Genomic DNA, 21,495 nt, shown 5'->3' on the forward strand with positions numbered 1-21,495 from the left:
AATTATTTTAATATATGAATCATCTAATTTTATTTATTAAGTAAATTATTATCTGAAAAACAATAAAAGCATTGTTTTCTTGTTTTTACTCATAGAACATGATACTTAAATTTTGCGAAAATATAATTGGAACACCCTGAATATTGTAATATTAATATATAGTACTAGTTTACTTCGTTATAAATGTATAATATATATATTATTTTAATATATAGAATGAAATATAATTAAATAGTCATATATAATATACGATTAATTAAATAAATAAAAAATATTTCATACCTTAGTAAGACCCATTTAACAAATTTTATCTTCCTCCGGATCCCAAAATGATTTTGATTAGTGTACGCGTATCAAGCTTCAATGATACACCAATAAGGTAGATAAAAAATGAAAACCATGAAATATATGGGAGCGTAAAGTTTAAATATTAATATTAATATAGGAAGGACGATAATTGGTTATTATAATAAATAAAAAAGAAAAAAATAGAATACTCAATGATTTGTTTTTTGTTTTATATCTGATTTCACTTTATTGTTTTTTCTCAGCCAGTAAAAGATTTATGAATTCTGTTATTTTGCTCGTTTTTTTTTTCTTTTTAACGTAGCACACTGATATATTATTTATATATATTTATATATATAAGTTTTATGATATAAACATAGCCAGATAAAATGTATCTATTAGAAGTAAAAATGTCGTTTTGTAAAATATTTGTCAGGAGCGTACAATAGTATAGTAAAACTTGTAATTTGTAATTTGTAATTTGTAATTTGTTGTTGCATTTGTGTTTTCTTTTTTTTTTTTTTTTCGTTTGTTATTAAGTAGATAGAGAACCAGTAGTATTATAAAACACACACTGTAGTAGATACATAATCTACGCGTTTCTATACCTAACATAAGTGATAAACTGTATTCTATAGCGATTTATAACCCTGGTTATACAACACATCATACAAACGTTTAATACCAATCCCATAGTTTATAATAAAATAATCATAATTAAACGTGTGTTATATTCACGATTATAATATCGTATTCTAAACATAAGCAAAATGATGTATATACTACCTTCAAGCCATCGAGATATACAGTACAAATCGTTTAAGTTATTATCCCAAACCTTAATTATCTTTTTTTGCTTTTTCTTGTATTTATTATTCATTTTATAGCTCGTAGTTTAATAATATTCTCATGTAGTAGCATGTGTAAATGTGAAGTTTTCATTGGATATTTCGTGTAATTATAGTAATATATATACATATAAGTATTTATATTTAATATATAAAATTACTTATATATAATATACATATATATGTATGTATGTATTCAATAGTACGCAGTATTCCTTTTTTTTTTGTTAATAAAGATAGAGATAGAGATAGAGATATTATACACATATAATTATGTATACATAAGTATATATAAGTATTAATAAATATATATACGTATGTATATATTTTAATGTATATATGAATGTTACGCAGTTGTTGTGTTGTATGATTAACAACTAACACTCTATCGTATATTTTTGTAAATAATATTCTTCCTTACTTTTCCTCCCTTCACTTCCTTCCTTTCTTTCATTTCATTTCATTTCATTTCATTTCAATTGATTTTATTTTCGTTTTAATGAACAATCGTTTTATCCAGGTAAATTCAACGAGACATCGTATAAGTTTCTAATGAAAAATTTCTCATAAGTTTTCTACAAACTTTATTCGTAATTCGATGCTATATGGGTTCCCATTGCCATAAGTTCTGGAATGAACCTTATCGATTTTTATGATTTAACATTAAAAACTAATGATATCTAGCCGTTTTCTTAATCGTTACAACTATTACCTAATTAAAGGAATATTTGTATATATTCTAGTTTGAAAACGTTACTTGCTGTGAGTGTCAGTATGTGGTACGTTCGATTAACGTGTATTTTTAATACGTATGCATTAACGCAAAAGCTAGTTTATTGATTTATATCGAGTCTCTTTTTTTTTTAAATCGTATTTGTGCAACAAAGAATGTGTGCAACTTTTCATCGTTTATCGTTGTGGAATTTTTTCTTTTTTTCTCATTCAGGTGTCTCTTCAAACGGGTCGTGTTATATTTTTTTATCCGACAGGGACGATTATTATTTCGATGGTTTTGAACTTGTAAATATATCGTGCGTATTATTTTCTTCTTTTCTTTTTTTTTACGTTCTTAATGAAGGAAATATTTCGTTTGATTCTTGTAATCGGTTGTTCAAAACTTTTCAGACAATTTTCTTAACGTAATTACCTATCGATCTTTTTAAAATGTGGGTGCAGTTGGATTATTTATTGTTTTAAGCGACATGACAAAATTTCACTTGCCCTAAAACGTATATTTATTTTTATGAATAATAAATTCATATTATTTAATCTACATTAGCCTTCCCTAGATATACAGATACCCCTGCTTATGTGTCTCTTCAATCATGTCCAGTTTTCCCTCTTAAATTAACGAATACTACTACATACTATTTTGCGTGTATGGTTAACTCTCATTCAGACTTATTTATATATTTATTCTTTTTTTTTTTTGCGACAATTTCTCGTCGCTTTTTATTAATTTTTATATTTTTTTTCTTTTTTTTTTTTTTAATTATTATTATTATTGTTTTTATAGTACCCATCGATAAGAAAATAAGAAAAGCAACTAGTCGAAGGAGTAAATGTTACGATAATGATAATATTATTTTACGATAATGAAAGCTCTCACGCGTATTTGTGCTTAACTAAGTGACCGAAGTTATCTCCCCCTTTTTTTTGTTTTGTTTTTAACTTTTATAATAATCTTTTTCATCGAAGAAAAAAGTCTTACGTTAAACATTTACATTGGCACGCTTATCATTCATACTACGCGAACATGGCATTTGTTTCTTATCAATAAACCGATCTTAAAAGTTTATTTAAAAACCTGTTCCCCGTTATAAGCTATCTAAAGCAAGTAATCATTCAGATAATTAAAATCTTATAGTTTCATGCCATTTAAATTTGTTTTTAAAACGAATTCGATACGATTATTAAAATAATACGGGTTAAATATTCCTCATATAGTTTTTTAGAATTAACCTAAATTATTTTTGAAAGAATATGGTATATTACTTAGACAAACACACTCTCACGAAAAAAATAATAATTGTTTCAATGAATTGTATATAGAATAGAGAAGGGAGGAAGCACGAGGGGAGTAGAGTGCATTTACCTGGACGATATTTTAAAAAATTATGAAAGACAAATGAGTAGAGACTCATAAAACAAGACAAATGAAAGACTCGCGAGTAGATAAGTTTGGTTTACGTGTCCAGGGAGTAATCAGTGTGTTGTCCGTTCTTAAGGGTTTTAACCTCCCCCTCTCACCCTTGGCATGTTAAACAGGAGGTTAAAGTTTTACCTCCTGTCGTAAGAAAAAAAAAAGGGGGTCACGTTAGAACTGCCTAAGTATGCGCTTAAGTGATGACGTTTCTTCAATGGGAGATTGAGAATAAGATTTGAGAATAAAATTGAAGAATAAGATTTAAGATTTGAGAATAAGATTATTCTCATTCTAGTTTTAGTTCTCACTTAATAACTATTTTTTATCTATACGAGATAAAATATGGTACACTACTAATGTATTCGTTCATGTATGGCTCAAGACTGTTCCTTCCTTTTTGTTTCCATCTTTCATTCCTTTCATTTGAGGAAACTTTAGCACAAATCGTGAATCGTACCGGGGGTTATTTTGCATTAAATTGATTATCATTCTCATCGATATCTCTCGATTCCGATATGTTTGTATCATTATCCATAGAATAAAGTTGAATTACACGGTTGGATGACGATTGAAACATCGTTTCGGAATATTTTTATTTGATCATCAATTATTTCATTATCCTCTGATCGATCGAACGTGATTTTACTCTAACACCGAGTAGAGATTTTTATCTTTTTTATTCGAGATGGATTAATATGATTATCAGTAATCGTTAACGACAGTTCTTCACTCCTAATCAATCAATCAATCAATTAATTAATTAATTATTGTTTCGACTGTCGTTTAGTGTCAGACGGTGTTATCGTTCTCATCGGATTTTCTATTCAATTCCGAACACCTGCAAATTCTTTTCATCGAATAAAATAATTTTAAGGTGTATTCGGACTATGGGGTAGTACCTGAAGTATGTAAACCAATATTTATCTTGTAAATCATGCGATATTTTATCACACGTTGTATGCCTTTTTACGATTTGAACTGATCTTCCTTTCCCGTGTGTTCTTTGGAGATCAATTTATTAATTGTTATACCTCAGAGCCTATGTATACTACTACGAGATTGCAATTGTTGGTCATGAAAATTCGTAACACTATAAGAGGCGAGCTTTCACTAAATTTAAAAGATGACGTTCAAAGACTACACATAACGATGTTTAGTATACTGAGGTACATGAGACTCTATCTCAATTTGTAAATCTTTCCCACCCACCCTTCCAAGTTACCAAAGATTATTTCTATACAACACTAAGCTCAGAGAAATGTTCGCGTTTCTAAAATGGAACCCCGAAACATTGAAAATCTCTCGTGAAAGTTCGAAAATGTATCATCCGTTCGTTGATTGGAAAATCGGAATTTCAGCGGGGCTACGTGTGTCTGCTGTGTGCGCGTTCAAAGTAAAGTAAGACACACACAGTGTTGTCGTTGGTGGTAAAAAGCTGACGCGTTAGGTGTTTTTTTAGTACGAACATTACTCGGATGTGTTATTTTTAGAAGGGTAACTCATTCGTTATATATCTAAAAAGTGTGTAGTCACGTGATCTCTCAGACATTTTCGTGAAAACGTCATAAAAAGCCCCCTTCTCTTCTTGCTTTTCGAACTATTTAAGTTCGCGATGCTCTAAGAATTTGATGTTGACGCGAATAAGATAGTGAAGGAATCGTTTCTGCTGCTGTTTTTACTCTGCCACCACATTATCGTATTGAGGGATACTTTTATCTTCAATTTGCGTGTCCTGTCAACCAATAGGTACGGTATTTTTTATGCGTGTTCATCGTTGTCGTTTCTCCTATCTTTTATTTCTTTTTTTTCGTTTCTACTTTTTTTTCTTTTCTTTTTTTTTTTTGTAATTTTTTAAATATTTTTCAAATTTTTTTTGTAAATTTTATCAATTTTTTTTTGTAAGCTGCGCATCTTTCGACCCTTGGTAGGTAAAGCGATCTGTGTTAATGTTATCGTGATTCACCGTTCTAATTCTTTTTTTGTGCTTTTTTTTTTGTTTATTTTATTTTCTTTTTTCTTTTTTTTTTATTTTTTTTCTTTTTATTTTCTCGATGCTAATTCCCGTGACTTACTTTCCGTTCATCCTAATAAAACGTATTTCATCAAAAATATACTAACAAATCTTTTTCTTTTAGAACACAAATTTCTAATTTCTTATCAGATAGAATCAGGTTTTTTTTTACCGAATAATCAACATTATTTATGGTAGCTCGTCATGCCCTAGAAAATAGGTAGTTGGTAACCTTCTTTTCGATGAACTTAGGATCTAATTGTCAATTTACGTTGTCGCTCCAATTTAAGATTCATTTATTCCTTATCAACCTAATTCTAAATTCAATTCAATTACTTATTTACTACTGCACCGTATGGAATGACTGTCCTTTTTCATATTATTTCTTCGATTTAACGATTTCATGACATTTCTTTCGCACACATTTTGAAAACAACTAAGTTCGCATGCTTTTATCATAAAGGGTTATACGCAGTTACGAGGCTCGAAAAAGACGTATTTTCATGAATTTTTTATAGAAACAGTTTTTATTTCTCAAACAAAAGTGATGGTAATTCAAATAGAGCCAACTTTTGAGAATACAATAGCGCGGCGTTTCTTTTTACGTAGCATTGTCATTGTCAAACAGTACGCAAATTAAAATCATTCACGAGCAAGTTTCTATGAACATATATATAAATTTGAAATAGGTTTCGTCGATTGAATTTTTAAGAATAAGAACTAAAAATTAATTTCCTGTATATCTTCCCCTAATTCCTAATTCCTAATCTTATAATTAGTCATATCTAATCGCAGACAAACAATTATATATGCTCCGTCTAAATCTAAAGTCTAAAAGCGAGGAATGCAACCTTAATAATTAATATTTAATAGGCGCACTGATATATGAGAAATAATTTATACAATAATTTACATATAGTCATTATTAAATTCTCTTAATCCTAATTATTCTCTTTAATCGCATCGCACACGCACGCCCACGTAATATTAATTATTAATGACTAAATGGTTTTTAAACGATGATAGAAACAAATTCGCGGCGAGTCTTAAATTTTAGATGACTAAGCTTTATTTATATCAAATTTATTCGAGGAGGATAAGTTTGTCCAAAGTTTAAGAAAATCGAAAACGTTCGTTTTCTAAAAATATAACGATAGTCATTTTCTTTAAACGAACGCCTCCCGCTCACTCGTTTCCCGATTGAACAAACTTTCCTGGAATGTGTTTTCTTTTCCAAGGAGTATATAACAACGACATTGATGTTTTTAAAAAAAACTATTATATGACCTTGCAAATACTCCCTCCATCGTTTTATTTTTTTAATTTTTTTCTTTTTTTTTTTCTTATTTAATTTTTATTCTTTTCTCAATGCTCTAATCTTAACGTTAGGGTTAGGTCAGATAATGCTTGCTCGCGCGTGCCTGCTATGCGTGTCTACGTTATATATCATACGAATCGAAATGGCCCTTTTCCTCCTCGCCCTCCCCCCATTTCAAATTTATCATATAAAAATTATTTCATCGAAAATGCTCGTGATAAGAAGATTTTACGCGATTGATCTGATAATGACGAGTATTTTTATTAAATCTAATCACTTAAAAGTAACGTGATAGTGTTACACAGCTCACTTGAAGATCCCTTGTTTTGTATTGAGTAAAGTATGCGAAATATCAGACTACTTTTAATGCCAATTCATAGCTAGACTTGGACTTTTAGAGTAATTCGATAGCTATTTGAAAAAGTTACATTTTAAAATTTTACAATTTCGTAGAATAATACGCAGAGAGTATAATTAATTTGGAGGACTCTTTTAATAGGACTCTAATTGGAGCTTCAAATTTTCAATCGTCTTATCCCGCATCGTAGCCTTGACTCTTATAATAAATTTATATATTATGGATTCGTATTAATATTGTTAAGTTAACATTAATTTCATTCGATCTAACGAACATATCATCATATTATATTTAATTGCGTATTAAATTGCGTATAAATTGGTCATGTGTTACATTTATCGCAATATTGAGAGCACGATCAAAATTTGGGTGCAATTGAAGGGAAATACTGTGATAAATTTTGATATCATTGTAAGAGGAGTTGTCATGCGTTTAAAAAGAAAAAGGTAGATATTATTCACGGGCAAGTTTGCTAGTAATGAAATGATTACAATCGAGGTTGATTGGTTAATTTGAAGATGACACCAAAAACCTCTCCTTTTTCCTTAAACCTAATTGCTAATTCGTGTTATGAGTACGTGCGTTTTTCTTCTTTAACCATTTTCCCTCAAATGTATCATTGAAATACCATTTTACAAGAAATACCCGTTAATAAGCTTTTACGCCCTCGACCTAATAGTGATCTTTGAGTTTTAAACCTATTGAATGCATGAATACTTAACAAATGAATTATTTCAATTATACCTAATGTGATACCTAATGTTATAAAAGTATTCTAGAAATATCATGCCTTTTTTTTTTTTTTTTAAAGAGTAGTTCCATACCGTACTGAGCAACGACTTATTAATAACGATTTCATTATTATTAAAATCGTTTTAATTTTACGACTTACAGGCTTTCTTCGGACCGTTTATTTTTGATACTCGGAATAAGTAGATTAATATATATTTATATATTATATTTTAATAAAAATCTAATTTTTAAAGAAACGTCATTTTAATTTGAAGTTTTGAAATTTGATGTCACCATTTATTAAAGTGAAGCATGGTTTACTTGCGTTCGGGTAGTCTCTAATTGAATCCTTAGCAGCACTTTTAAATTTAATGGAACCTTCTCATACACGTTTAAATTCACACTCAGTCTCTATCGATTAAAAATTAAATTTAAGTAAAAGTATCTTCAAACTTAGAGTCATTCGAGTGATTTCTCATCGAATGACTCTGATTAATTTGGAATAATTGGCTTCTGTATTCGTTTACGAATTTTGAAAAAATTATCCAACAACGTTTTTAAGTCTGATTTTCGTCGCGATGTTAGAGACACATGATTTTATTCACACTCGCGAGACTTTTTCACGTCAGTTAATATTAAAATGTTACACAATGCCGTTAAATAATGTTCTCATTACTTTTCCCATTTTCATTAAAACTTATTCTACTAATTATAATTAATTATACCGATTTTGGCTTCTTTTCTTTTTTTTTTTTAATGATGCAGGTAGAAATCGCCTAATCCAAATTCTATGAACACCACTCCTCCTCCTTCCCTTCACCCCATAGAGTACTATATTTTAACCAATAATCACATTATTATATGCCAACTTGTTTATTTTTGTTTGTAGTTTTTTCATGCCATCTTATTTCGCAAGAATTTTCGCAAATCTAATTGTAGATAATGTCAAGATCAACACCTCATCACAAAGAAAATATTTATTTAGGTCGCTTTTATGTAAATACAAACTAATTATGACGATTATTATTTTCTCTTGATCTTCTTATATCTCTTTTTGTATTTTTGGTTTCCTGACTCGATTCACTTTCTTTTTTCTTTTTTTCTTTTTTCTTTTTTTTTTTCATTTCTTTTTAATTTTTTTTTCGCTACTTTTTTCTTTTTTCTTTTTTCTTTTCTTTTCTTTTTCTCTCACAGGGCAGCAGCATCTCGATTACCAATTAAACGCGTAATTATTTAAACAATACAATTGAACGAACACATTGTTACGCTTTTAATAATACTAATTGTACGCTAGAATAGTTTAATACTTAATTACAACGTACTAGTTAGAATAGATGTGTAATTCAGGTTTGATTAGAATTTTCAAATAATGCCAGTCATAAGTTTATATATTCATGCTTTTCCACCTTTTTGTTAGGTTTGTTTTTTTTCCTCTAGAAATAATTTAATCATACGACTATCTCTAATCAGCCTATCATTTGTCCATGTCGTTTTCATAATTTTATTTGTTGTAATCCAATACGAAGCCCATCTCTCTATAAAATAATCGATTTATTTAGAACATTCTTAATAAAAAAAATTAGAAATCCTACATAAAAAAAGAAAAAGAAAAAAGAAAACGAAAACGAAATAAAAAAATAAATCAGTCACTAATTCTAATACGAAAAAATTATATTAAACTTCTCGTTCAGAGATCAATATTTTCATTGATTATATCTTTCTTTTTTTTTTTTTTTAAATAAATTTTGTCGCTCGCGAAATCATTCTCTCTCTTTCTCTCCGATTTGATCTCTAGCCTGATTCTTTTTCTTTTTGGTTTCATATTATCGAATAAGAAGTGCGTCCTTATTACCTTATTGTCTACGTAACACATACGTTTCAATTATTTTATTTCTTTACTGGGCTTGTCTCTTTTTTCCTATCATCTTAGTTTTATTCAAAAAACTCTTTTGGATATCAATGCATGTGTGATTCAATAGCTACGTGTGTGAGGGTGGTATGTGTGTAGTACGCGTGAATCGTGCTCTTGCAACAATTGGTTTTAAAAACGTGGCTGGTATTATACTAACATCGAATTCCTTCCGAGCTGAATAATATTAATAATAATAGTAACAATAATATAAATTATAAGACCGTCAAGTTTTAATTTTTTTGTTTGTTTTTTTTTTTTAAGATTTTTTACTCTTTTTTATTTTTTTTTTTTATTTTCTTTTTCTTAAATTTTTCCATTCTTTTCTTGTAAAATGTGTAAGTGCATATTCCTTGTCTTTAAATTCTAATTAATTTTTTTTTTGTTCTTTTTTCTTTTTTTTTAGATTAATCATGTCACTACGTCATCAATCATATAAATGTGTTTAGAGGCTGAGCTTAAGGGATGCCCTTTAAGAATTTGATGTCTCTTTTGAAACTAAACCTATTCGTATGCACTATCCTTAAATGCACTATTACCGAGTTGCAATATTATAATCACCCCTTTTTTATCCTTATTTTTTATTGTTGTCTATATATGTTCGCAGAAAAATGTCCATAGTACCGCTCGTGTTTCGTGATTGGTGGGAAGATATGGATCGTCCAGTTTCACGGATTTGGGACCAATATTTTGGTAGAGGATTGAATAGAAACGATTTGGTCACAGAATTTTCCGATCTCGGTATAAATCGACCATTTCATCATCCTACACCATTTCGATCACTATTGGGCAACAACAGTACCTACTACCGACCATGGAGGACAGTGACACGACAAAATTCTGGTGGCTCGAGTACTATCAAAATGGAGAAAGATAACTTTCAGGTATCGGGATCAATTTCATTATTTCAATTTGAATATTTCATTCTGACACATATCTTTCACACCACTCTTTGCTCGTATTTTTATTTTTATATTCGCAATTCTTCGTTTTCGTCGTTCGTTTAAATTCCCAAGCACAATTTGGTTATTATACGGTGTTGTTATTAATTATTTTTGGTTCGTAGATTTTAATGACGATTCGAGAGTTTCATTCGACTATTCGATTCCTCGTAGTTGGAAATAGCGTTGTTCATCGGAATTATTAGTTAACGATATTCTTAATTTATTCTTAATATATTTTATTCCTAATTGTGTTACGAATAATTATCACTGAGGATTTTTATACTTCGACTTCCATCGTTTGTTGCATTCAGTTTCATCGCAAGACACCTATTTCTTCATTACCGATCGATAATACCGATATAAATTTGTTTTAACTTTTTAATCATAATTTCGCACGATCTTTCCCGATTGTTAATAATATTTTCCTTTTTATTCTTCTTATTCTTCTATCACAATTCGTGTTTCAAATTCGCGTTAAATTATCTCCAAACAAAAATTTGGCACAAAGACGCGAAAAGAAAAAAGAAAAAATTGAAAATAGATGACCGATCTCCACGAAGCACTAATTATAATAATTATTAATTGAAATAATATTTCAATTATAACGAAAATACTGGGATCACAACCGTTTTTTTTTTTTTTTTTTTTTTTAAATCGATCCCTCTTCCTTTACAGAATCCTATTAATTTAAACATAATTAAATTTATATAGGATTCTGTAAAGGAAGAGGGATCGAACGAAAAGAAATATTTAAGTTAAACCCTACTAGCAATAATATGTTTTAAATTTTTTCATTGATTTGAAATTAGCGACAAAAGGGGATACCTTAATACTTTTGATTTAAACTTTTCTTTACTCTCTCTCTCTCTCTTTCTTTCTTTCTTTTTCTTTTATAATATTATCATTAACAATACCAGTCTACGTATCCTAAAGTTTTATCCTAGTTCATGTTCTCGTAAAATCTTATAAACTAATAATCTATGAGAAAATTAATTCGTAAAATTGAAGAAAACTAAAGGAAAAAGAAAAAAATTAAACAAACGCTATATTTTACAAAAATGTATGAAGCATTCGAAAGCACTTTTAAATTATTCGTAATTCTATCACACTTTTCATCGACACCTGGTTTTAATAAGAATTTTCTTTATACCTTAAATTGTTTTTGAAAAACATTTTTCCCTTTTTTATATTATTATTATTATTATTATTATTAATATTAATATAATTAATCACCTAATCGCGCGCTTATGCAAAAGTTGTAAGGAAAAACGTCGGATCAAATTTCAAATCGTTTATTTTGAGAATCGTATGCAATATATTACATATATTATTTTCGACATTCTAATTTTTGATTTTATTCATCATTTTAATTTTAGATTTAAACGAAGTTTATTAATAAATTCAATAACGGATGTAAATATGTCGACGACTATCCCACGACTTTCATAATAATTTGAAAGCCGTGGGACAGCCGGGACAACTAATTTATTTTAGTTTTATGCTATTCTTTTTTCTCAAATTATACTTTCTCCTATTAGAATGAATATACTTTCAATAAAGAAAAAAAAAGGGATAAAAAATCGATGTTTTAAAAAACCGCGTTCCCCAAACTCACAACTTTTTTAATTGAAATATATTTTTAATCTAAATCAAACTGTGTGTTGTATCTTTTACTCGAAGTAAAATCGCGTTTTGCGAAAACTATGCTAAGATTATGACAAAGTTTAAAACAAAAAAAAAGTAGCACTCGTTCAATAATGTTTGTTATAAAATTATATTAAATGTTCGTGTGTCTCGTTGATTTAACGCACGTCGATGTTATTGACGCTGGATAAAACGTTTCTTTCTATTTTTTTGTCCCCCGTTTAAATTATCTCCCTGTTGTTAGTTTTTTTAACACACCCGTTATAAGCGATATTTTTTCTTCGTCAAACGAGAGTCTCGATGAATTCTGCTTAGAATTTGTTGCAAGATTAAATTGCAATTTCTATATATATATATAGGATTCGTGAAAAAATTGGGCTGTTGGACAGACTGGACCGGGACTCGAACCCGGATCTTCCGCTTTCCGGGCGACTGCTCTTAACCATTGAGCTATCCAGGGCCCACCGTCCAATCTCCTCACGAATGCCTATTTAAGTGTTTGGCCTGGAGGTGCTCGCATCCCACACTCTACCCCCCTGCAACTTTACATTCGACCCCGAATGTTCGTCATTAGATCTTTTCGAACGAATCGACAAACCACTGTTCCCAACCTCGATCTTTAATACAGGCCTTTAACAAATGCTGTATACCTTACACGAGGATGCTATTCCCAATACAACCCCGAGCTTTAATACAGGCTTCAATTAATGCTGTATAACTTACACGAGGATGCTATTCCCAATACAACCCCGATCTTTAATACAGGCTTCAACTAATGCTGTATAACTTACACGAGGATGCTATTCCCAATACAACCCCGATCTTTAATACAGACTTTAACTAATGCTGTATACCTTACACGAGGATGGAACACCTCTTCCCTAGTTTCCAAGCTAACCGTTCACGTCGCCACTGTACGTCTTATGTCGGCCTAACCTCTCTTTCATAGATGTTCAACTTTTAATTATTTTTCACAAATTATTGCACGGTCGTAGAAGTGTGACACAAAGCAAACCTCCATCCCGGACGAGCCCCCCAATTTATAGGATTCGTGAAAAAATTGGGCCGCTGGACAGACTGGACCGGGACTCGAACCCGGATCTTCCGCTTTCCGGGCGACTGCTCTTTAACCAATTGAGCTATCCAGGGCCCACCGTCCAATCTCCTCACGAATGCCTATTCAAGTATTTGGCTTGGAGGTGCTCGCATCCCACATATATATTTATGATTTTCATTTACGTATTTTTACCTCAAGCAGAATAAATGTACTCGTAGTTGTTCTTTTCGAAGCTTTGATAAAACTGATAAAGAAAGAGGTTTGATCAGTGATCGAAATCAACCTCCCCTCCCCACCCCTCTCTTTCGTTTCGTCAGTTGAAATGAAATTATTTTAAAACCTTTCAACTTACGCGGTTCACGTAACTCGTTTTATTCGATTCTTGCTAAAATTGCAATTCTGATGTTTGTTCGTTTTTCTTTTTTAATATATTAATTTATTATTCTTCTCTCGTAAGGTGCTGTTGTTGTTGTTGTTGTTGTTGTTGTTATTGTTGTTGTTGTTATATCGAGTTAGAATAAATTGTTGTTCCACTATCTTATCGACATTTAATTAAAAAATATCGTTAATTCTAAGAAGCAGATAGTAGAGAAGATTATGGTTTCTACTCGAAAGCTTTACAACGACACAATTACCACACACACACATACGCACACAGAAATATTTGTTTAAACAACTTTGAAAATATCAAATGGCTTGGGTGTTATACATCATCCTACAGATAGCATATAAAATCGTAGATTATACTACAATTAATGTATCGAAATTAATGATATTATTTAAATGATCTCGTAGATTTTTTCAATTAATTACGTTTTCTTCTATGTACGGTTAGCACTTTACTTTTTTATTAATCGATTAAACGCAAAATAGTTTAATATATATAAATATACGCCCCCTAAATTTATTCTATAACTCGCGTGTATCCAAGTATAATAAGAATAGAAAATTAAAACGAAAAAAATATTAATGAAGATTAAATATATAGAAAATGAAAGAATGAAAAATATTGAAAAAAAAGATAAAACAATAAATATTATCGCTGCTTTTTTTTTCTTTCTTTCTTTCTTTTTTTCTTCTTGTTGTTCGTTGTTTTTTTTTTTATTTATTTCTTTTATCTTCTTTTTCCTATCAAAAATTTCTGAACTGAGATTTTACAGATTAAAGTGATTATCCTTCTCGTTTTGTTATCTGAAGTATAAAAAAAAGGCATAGAAACTACGGAGTATATTATCCTCGGTTTATATCTCTCTTTTGTATTTTTTATTTATTTTCTTATTTTTTTTTTCCGTTTGCTTTTTATATTATTATTATTATTATTAATAATATTCTGAAAAAGAAAGAACAACGGTGTATATATATTTATATATATATATATATATATATTATCGATATAAATCGTATTTAAATATACATAGAATATGTAGACTTTATAAATATTTCTAGGAATCAGATTAGTTTTTAATCGGAATCGCGTTTAAAAAGGGATTAAAATAGTTTGTCGCATTCGTAAGGTTTGTAAATATTAAATGGAAAACTAATATAAATGGATAACTTTAGGAAAATGGAATAATAATTAGGATAAAAAGGGATGGGATAGGATAGGATAGGCAAAATTTTCGAAAGGGAAAAGGGAGAAGAGGAAAAAGGGAGAAAGGGGAGGGGGAAAAAAGAAAAGAATAGGAAAAACCTATAAGGAGAAGACGAAAACCTTCACCGGGTGATCAAAATTGTATCAAACTTTAGATCTACGATTTGAAAAAGATTATTATGCGATTTAATGAACAACGATTGATTTTCGTCCGTTTATTATTATTATTTCTATAGAATTAATATTAATTAAATAATCACACGCGAAATATTTTAACTCTTATTTAATATATAATATAAGAGAGAAGAAGAAGAAGAAAAATAATAATAATAATGTTTCAAAAAATGAAACGCAAGGAAATAATTATATAAAATATTAAGTAAAAAGATGAGACGCGTTGGGATGACGGTACGATGAATGGATGGATGGATGGATGGATAGATTGATGGATGATGGGTTAACGAAAGGTAGGAAATATCTGGAACATCAAAAGACCCGGAAATTGTTCTTTTCTGTTATTAATACAACCGGAACTATTAATTCTTTCTCTTCTACCATCGCTACCACATCTGCTGCTGTTGCTGCTGCTATTAAAACCACCATCACCACTATCACTGCTACTACTACTGCAATCTTTGACGTTTCTTTTACGACCCTTTCTCATCTTCTTCATCATCATCATCATCATTATATCATCGTTGTTATTTCTTTTTCTTCAGCAATATAAAACTCCCATTTCCTCTTCGCAAATTATTAAACGACGCGACCTGTTAAATCTCAATCGTTAATTATAGCCGCGTTCAAGAAATCACGCGCAAATCTGATATATCGTACATTCGCGAATAAGGAAATTGGATTAGGTTATTAGATGGAAAAAACCAAAAGAATAAGAAAAAAAGGAAAAGAAAAAAGCAGCGTTATTTCTTCTTTCCCAACAAGATGAATAATCAGATCGATATCGTCGTCATCGCGCGTTGGGGGGTACAATCTTTTTCCTTTTTTCTTGTTTTTTTTTTTTTTTGATCTATCGATAGAATTTATAAGTTCGATCAATAATCGAGCACTGGTTGTTGCCGTTGTCGTTCGAGTTTTTCTCCCTGAACTATCGAGATCGACCCCCCTCCCATTAATGAGTGGGGGGAGAGGGGAAGGGGGACTCGATTCTAGACGAAATTAGACAGGTATCTAAAGTGTTCCTGAGACGAAACGATATATATATGTATGTGTATATGTTTGTCCTGTGTATAATACATATATTTAAATATGTTTGTATGGGGGATGGGACGTGTGCGTGGGTAAATGGGGGATGTAAAGTGTATATGTATTTATCGAGAAGACAATATGCGACAAAAAATCGTTGGATATACACCACAGCGGTTCTCGACTCTTACGATTCCTTCTTATCTTTTTTTATTTAATTATTTATTTATTAATTCTCTTTGTTTGTTTGTTTGTTTGTTTGTTTGTTTGTAGTTAACGCGGTCATTAATCGCGTAATCACAGATATTAAAAGAGTCGCAATGATCTCTTTCTTTTTTTCTTTCTTTCTTTCTTTCTTTCTTTCTTTCTTTCTAAAACACCATTTATATTATTTTTCTCTCGTATGAATTTTCAGTTCGACGTATTTGAAATGATTTTATATCGCATTACGGTTTTGTTCCATCTAAGTTAACAATTCTCGGAAAATAGAACGCAATAATCCTGTTGTTTTTTCTCATTTAAAATTGGTATCAAGTTTATTACGTTCGCGTTTAACGAACAACCAATGCGACGAAACAAATACGACGAAGTATTAAAAAAAAAAATAGAGAAAAAAGAATGAAAGAAAACGCCGCGATCTAATTATATATATTTATATATATATATATAATTCGCGTATCAGTCTTGTTGGAGAATAAAACCGAAACCTGGAAATGCAATTCTGGAGTTAATTACGGAGACGAAGAAACGTCACACCCCCCTCTTCAAAGAGAGGGGGCCACCCACCACCCTAAAGCAGGGTGGGTTTCGTTAAAATGTGGTTTTTTAAACGACCTCTTATCTTCTTTTCTTCTTCTTCTTCTTTCTTTTTTCGTTTTCCTAAGTTCACGGTTTATTCTGTATAAACTTTCTCTTTTACAAAAATAAAGACTTTGAATTTATCAACGACGGGGGGGAATCGTACCACAAAATACCGAATCCTCTCTCATAAATAATATTTTGTTTTCCTTTTTATTTGTTTTTTTTTTTTATTTTTTTCTTATATTCTCCTACCGTTTACGAAAAAGAGTTTTCACGGAAAAAGTACGATCGTTAAGACGATTATTATTAATTACGACGATACGTTTGACGTTGATTAGGGTTACTTTTTTTTATCGGTCCACGCTCTTAGAGCGGGCCGATTAAAAAAAAAAAAAAACAAAACTGCAGTTATGGTTCTTTCTCGTATCTCTATTCTTAATATCAAATTTTATATCCTGCTCTATATCTCAATTATATAATTCAATAGATTAATAATAAGAATGCATTTTTGTTTGTTTTTTTTTAATAATAATAATCGTTGTAAATTCTCGACTGCTGAGAATAAGAATTGAAGCAAGCTAAATATTAAAATAAAGCATCGATCGCACTGAAACGCGTTTTTTTCTCTTTTTCGAATAATAATCACCACCTACTTGTATGTGTGCTCTCTCTTAAGTGGGCATTTGTTAAATATGAGAAAAGAACAATTCCACAACAAGTAGGTGAACCTGGTAACTACATCTTCCCGGCTATCTTTTGTTGTACGATCTTATACGAAACAATCCAGGATTTTTAAGAGCGAGTCAGAGAAAGAAAAAAAAATGTCAAAGGGAGGAAAAGAAAATTTGTGTTCTTCTTTGTTGTTGTTTTTTACATGAAAATTCCTGCAGATTCTGAAATCTCCGCAATGGTTTTTTTATTTTATCTTCTTCGTCTCTTCCTATACGGATCAAATCAAACGTTTTCCTACATGATCGATTTGAATTTTTAATAAACAATCGTTTTTCCTTATTTCATTTCTCAAATGAAACTGATTTTTCAATCAAAATTATTACCTCCAACAAGATCCAACGCAATTGGGAACCCTGTCATTGATTTCATTAAAAACGAGAGTGCAAGAATGATCGGAAAACGTCGTTTCCGAAATCTTCGATGTAAAGAAAAAAAGGAAAAAGAAAAAATGCAGAGAAATGCGCTCCCTTGTATCTCGTTCCTTTTTTCTTTTCTTTCTTTTTCTTTCTTTATTGTTTTATTATATATATATCCCCCGTTTCTATTTCAAATAATATATCGAAGATAAAAATAAAAGATAGAAGCTTTTACGGACGTGGAGTTTCATGTGCCCTTACTAAGAGAACACACCATAAGGGCGTTTACAAATCAAACACCACCATACGTATATATGTTCTCTTCCTCTTTCTATCGCGTTACATCGGAAATAACTAAAAAAAAATGATTCATGTAAATTCATTAGTTAATTCCGGCCTTTGCGTTACGATTCATTGGATCGTTTAAAATGTTTTACAGGTAATACTGGACGTTCAGCAATTTTCACCTGACGAGATCACGGTGAAGACGGTCGATAAGAACGTAGTTGTAGAAGCCAAACACGAGGAAAGACAAGACGAGCATGGATTTATCAGCAGACAATTTGTACGAAGATATATCCTGCCGAATGATTACGATGCGATCAATGTAACCTCGACGCTTTCCTCGGACGGTGTTTTAACCATAACTGCACCGAGAAAGGTAAAAAAACCCATACAACACCTTTTTCCTTCTTTTATTTCTTTTCTTCCCCTTTCTATTTCGTTTTTACCCTCCCGTTACTATTCCTCGTTCCTATCGTTAAAACGAATCCAACAGAAAAGTTGTTTGTTTCTTTTGTTTGTTTGTTTGTTTGTTTGTTTTTTAAAATATACTCGGAATTCGCTGCTCAGTAGAATAATACAACGTGTGGGATGATTGTATTCCACCCTGCTGCGCTGCTATACCTGCACATTCACGAAAAATCGTGAATGAACAAAACGAGAGGGACAACGCCACCCCACCCACCTACCTCCTACCACCACCGCCACCACCTCCTTCTCTGTCCCTCTCGATTTCTATTTTATTTCTCTGTTTGTTGTTTCCTTTTTGTGCTTGCTTTAATTCTCTCTTTCTTTCTTTCTTTCTTTCTTAACTTACTTTCTGCATATTTTTGTATAAAATTTGTATTTAATCCAATACCCCCGCGTTCCAACCGTGTGCCGTGGGCTTCTCTTTTCTTTCTGCACTTTCTGCTAGGCTATTGAGGTTACTCTTACTGATGAGTTGTCTTTGCCGCCCACGCGGATCTCTAATTTTACGACACAGCTAAACGATAAAAAGAATATACAACTTATTATAACAACTTCGAAGATTTGAACAACTTCGATCAAACGAATGAATATGTTTTGTTATTGGTTTACGAATTTTTGGATTTTTTGATTAAGGTTGTGCGTGTGTTGGTGTGTTTGTTCTCGGTCTGTTAATGAATTTTTTTTCGAGATTGCGAGTGAAACGCTCGTTGCATCTTAGCGCTTCGTTTTTTTTTATTAATCGAAATTTTGATCAATATCTTTTTTTACTTTTTTTTCTACTGAGAATTATCACCGGTACAGGTGGGGTGTTTGTTTTTTTATATCAAATCGATTTTTAATTAACTTAAAAAGTATAAAACGAAGAGCAACCGATTCGCGAGTGCCTCCTCCTTCTCGTCTCTCTAATTAATTTATGGCTTTAATTAATTATTTTTCAATAAATAATTTCTAACCATTGTTTGTGACCGTTAAACACATATTATAAAATGATATACGTTAGTACCAATTTTGTATATTTAAAGTGACGCTACGTAACTCAAACGTTTAAAGAGCTCAAATATATATTTACGTTTCCTCATGTTTTTTTAATTTCTCATATATTAACATAATTTATAAATCATCCTACTATTCGATTGTTTCGAAACACTTAGGCTGACGTGTTCGAATCGAACGAATCGACGGATTTAATATTTCGTAATTTTGATTTTTCCTTTCTCTTTTCTATTTATATTATTTGTTCTAATCTCGAAAATTTGCGCAACTCCGAATTAGTTAGTAGCGACACCGGTTTTTAATATATACGTTATGTTTAGAAAAGAAAAAAAAAATATATATATATATACATTTATCTGTAAATTCTCGATACAATCGACCGCTTACCTATTATTCAGAGGTATTATTCTTCATGAACTTGTATGAAATTTGACAGAATTTCATAGCCTAATCGGACCAGTTTTCGTTGCGTACGGATTGTTCAAGCACCGACCCCGTAGGGTTCACTAAAAAAAGAAACATTTGTGATAACTCATACAAATAAGAAGAAGAAATCAGAACTAATGCAATTTTAATTAAATTTGTTTAATTATTTATTATTCTTTTTCCTTTTCCTTTTTATTTTCAGAAGCCCGAACCCACTGGAACCGAAAGGATCATAAACATCGTTAAAACCGGTTTGCCTGCTGAAAAAACCTTGCCGGTTGAAACCAAAATCGAAACTCAAGTTGAAACCGAAAAGAAAAACGAAACGGAATAATAACAGACGAACGATGATTATCAATTAATAAATTTCATCCATGTATAATAATTTTGTATATTATATATATATATATATGTATGTATGTAAGTGTATTCAAGTATACGATGTAATAAAAATATTTAGTTAAATATCTAATATTTATAAAATTATCAATTGTAAAAATTCATCGAGTCTCATATATGCCAACCCATAAATCACTATGAAAACGATGACACAGATTGGTATACGTACAAAAATAAAATCAAATGTTACGATCAACAACCAACCAATGAATCCTCGTTCTCAATGTGTAAATTCATTTACAGTAATATTTCTATTTCTTAACTATAAAACATTCTTGCACTCTTAAAAGATCATTCACCCATTCTCTCACAAAAACATTCCACAATAGAAACACACACATACACTTAGAGTACTAATATTCTGTTCCAATGATCAGACAGATATTTTCCATATTGAAGATAATAAACTTATAGAATTTTCGAAAAAATATATACCTAAGAAAATTAAAAAATAAAAATAATAATAATAATATTAGAGAATAATTATATAATAATGAAATAAATATAATAACTTACGGTTTACTGTCGCGCTCCGCAGCGATGCCCGGCACGTCTACATTTTAACGATTGGTGTTGTCCCGTAGGCCTTGGACGACCACGAACAAAATAAAAAGCGAAAGGGTTGATAGCCGGTGAAGGTTCCGACTCGTCCCTCGATGGGGGAGGTGGGGGTTTGGGAAGGTTTCCTGAAGTATTCAGTATCCTAACTGAACGAAGGTCTGTTAACGAATGCGCCCAGCCGGTAGAACTCGCCGGGTTTATATAGCTGACGAGTCCCGGGCATCGAACATTCGAGAAATTTCAGCCGCTGCACGGCGCTGTGCACCAAACACTTTGTTTGTCCGTGTTATTCCTAACGCGCAATATCGTATTATTCCAAATATCTTCTATATAATTAATCAAATATCGTATAATTTGTCAACCCTGGCCTAGAGTATCTCAAAAGACACCAATTTACACTATTAATTTTCTTCATATTATCCCAGTTT

General features: G+C 30.8%; 1 protein-coding gene and 2 long non-coding RNA genes across 3 annotated transcripts; 1 reads left to right on the top strand and 2 right to left on the bottom strand.

The window, feature by feature from the left end:
• Positions 1-9,924: 9,924 nt before the first annotated feature.
• LOC122515195 (protein lethal(2)essential for life-like) lies at positions 9,925-20,456 on the top strand. Its single transcript, XM_043632438.1, has 3 exons — positions 9,925-10,494; positions 18,375-18,596; positions 20,310-20,456. Exons 1-3 carry the CDS (start codon positions 10,222-10,224, stop codon positions 20,439-20,441), a joined length of 627 nt encoding a protein of 208 aa, XP_043488373.1. The 5' UTR covers positions 9,925-10,221; the 3' UTR covers positions 20,442-20,456.
• LOC122515197 lies at positions 15,515-18,511 on the bottom strand. The gene is made up of 2 exons (XR_006303231.1): positions 18,403-18,511; positions 15,515-18,289 (listed from the first exon to the last, which is right to left on the bottom strand). It is a non-coding gene; the product is annotated as an uncharacterized LOC122515197 (long non-coding RNA).
• Positions 19,022-21,255, bottom strand: LOC122515196. Its single transcript, XR_006303230.1, has 3 exons — positions 21,023-21,255; positions 20,069-20,187; positions 19,022-19,202 (listed from the first exon to the last, which is right to left on the bottom strand). It is a non-coding gene; the product is annotated as an uncharacterized LOC122515196 (long non-coding RNA).
• Positions 21,256-21,495: the final 240 nt, after the last annotated feature.

Source organism: Polistes fuscatus, unplaced genomic scaffold (genome assembly GCF_010416935.1).
Source record: "Polistes fuscatus isolate 324 unplaced genomic scaffold, CU_Pfus_HIC Scaffold17, whole genome shotgun sequence".
NCBI classification, from domain to species: domain Eukaryota; kingdom Metazoa; phylum Arthropoda; class Insecta; order Hymenoptera; family Vespidae; genus Polistes; species Polistes fuscatus.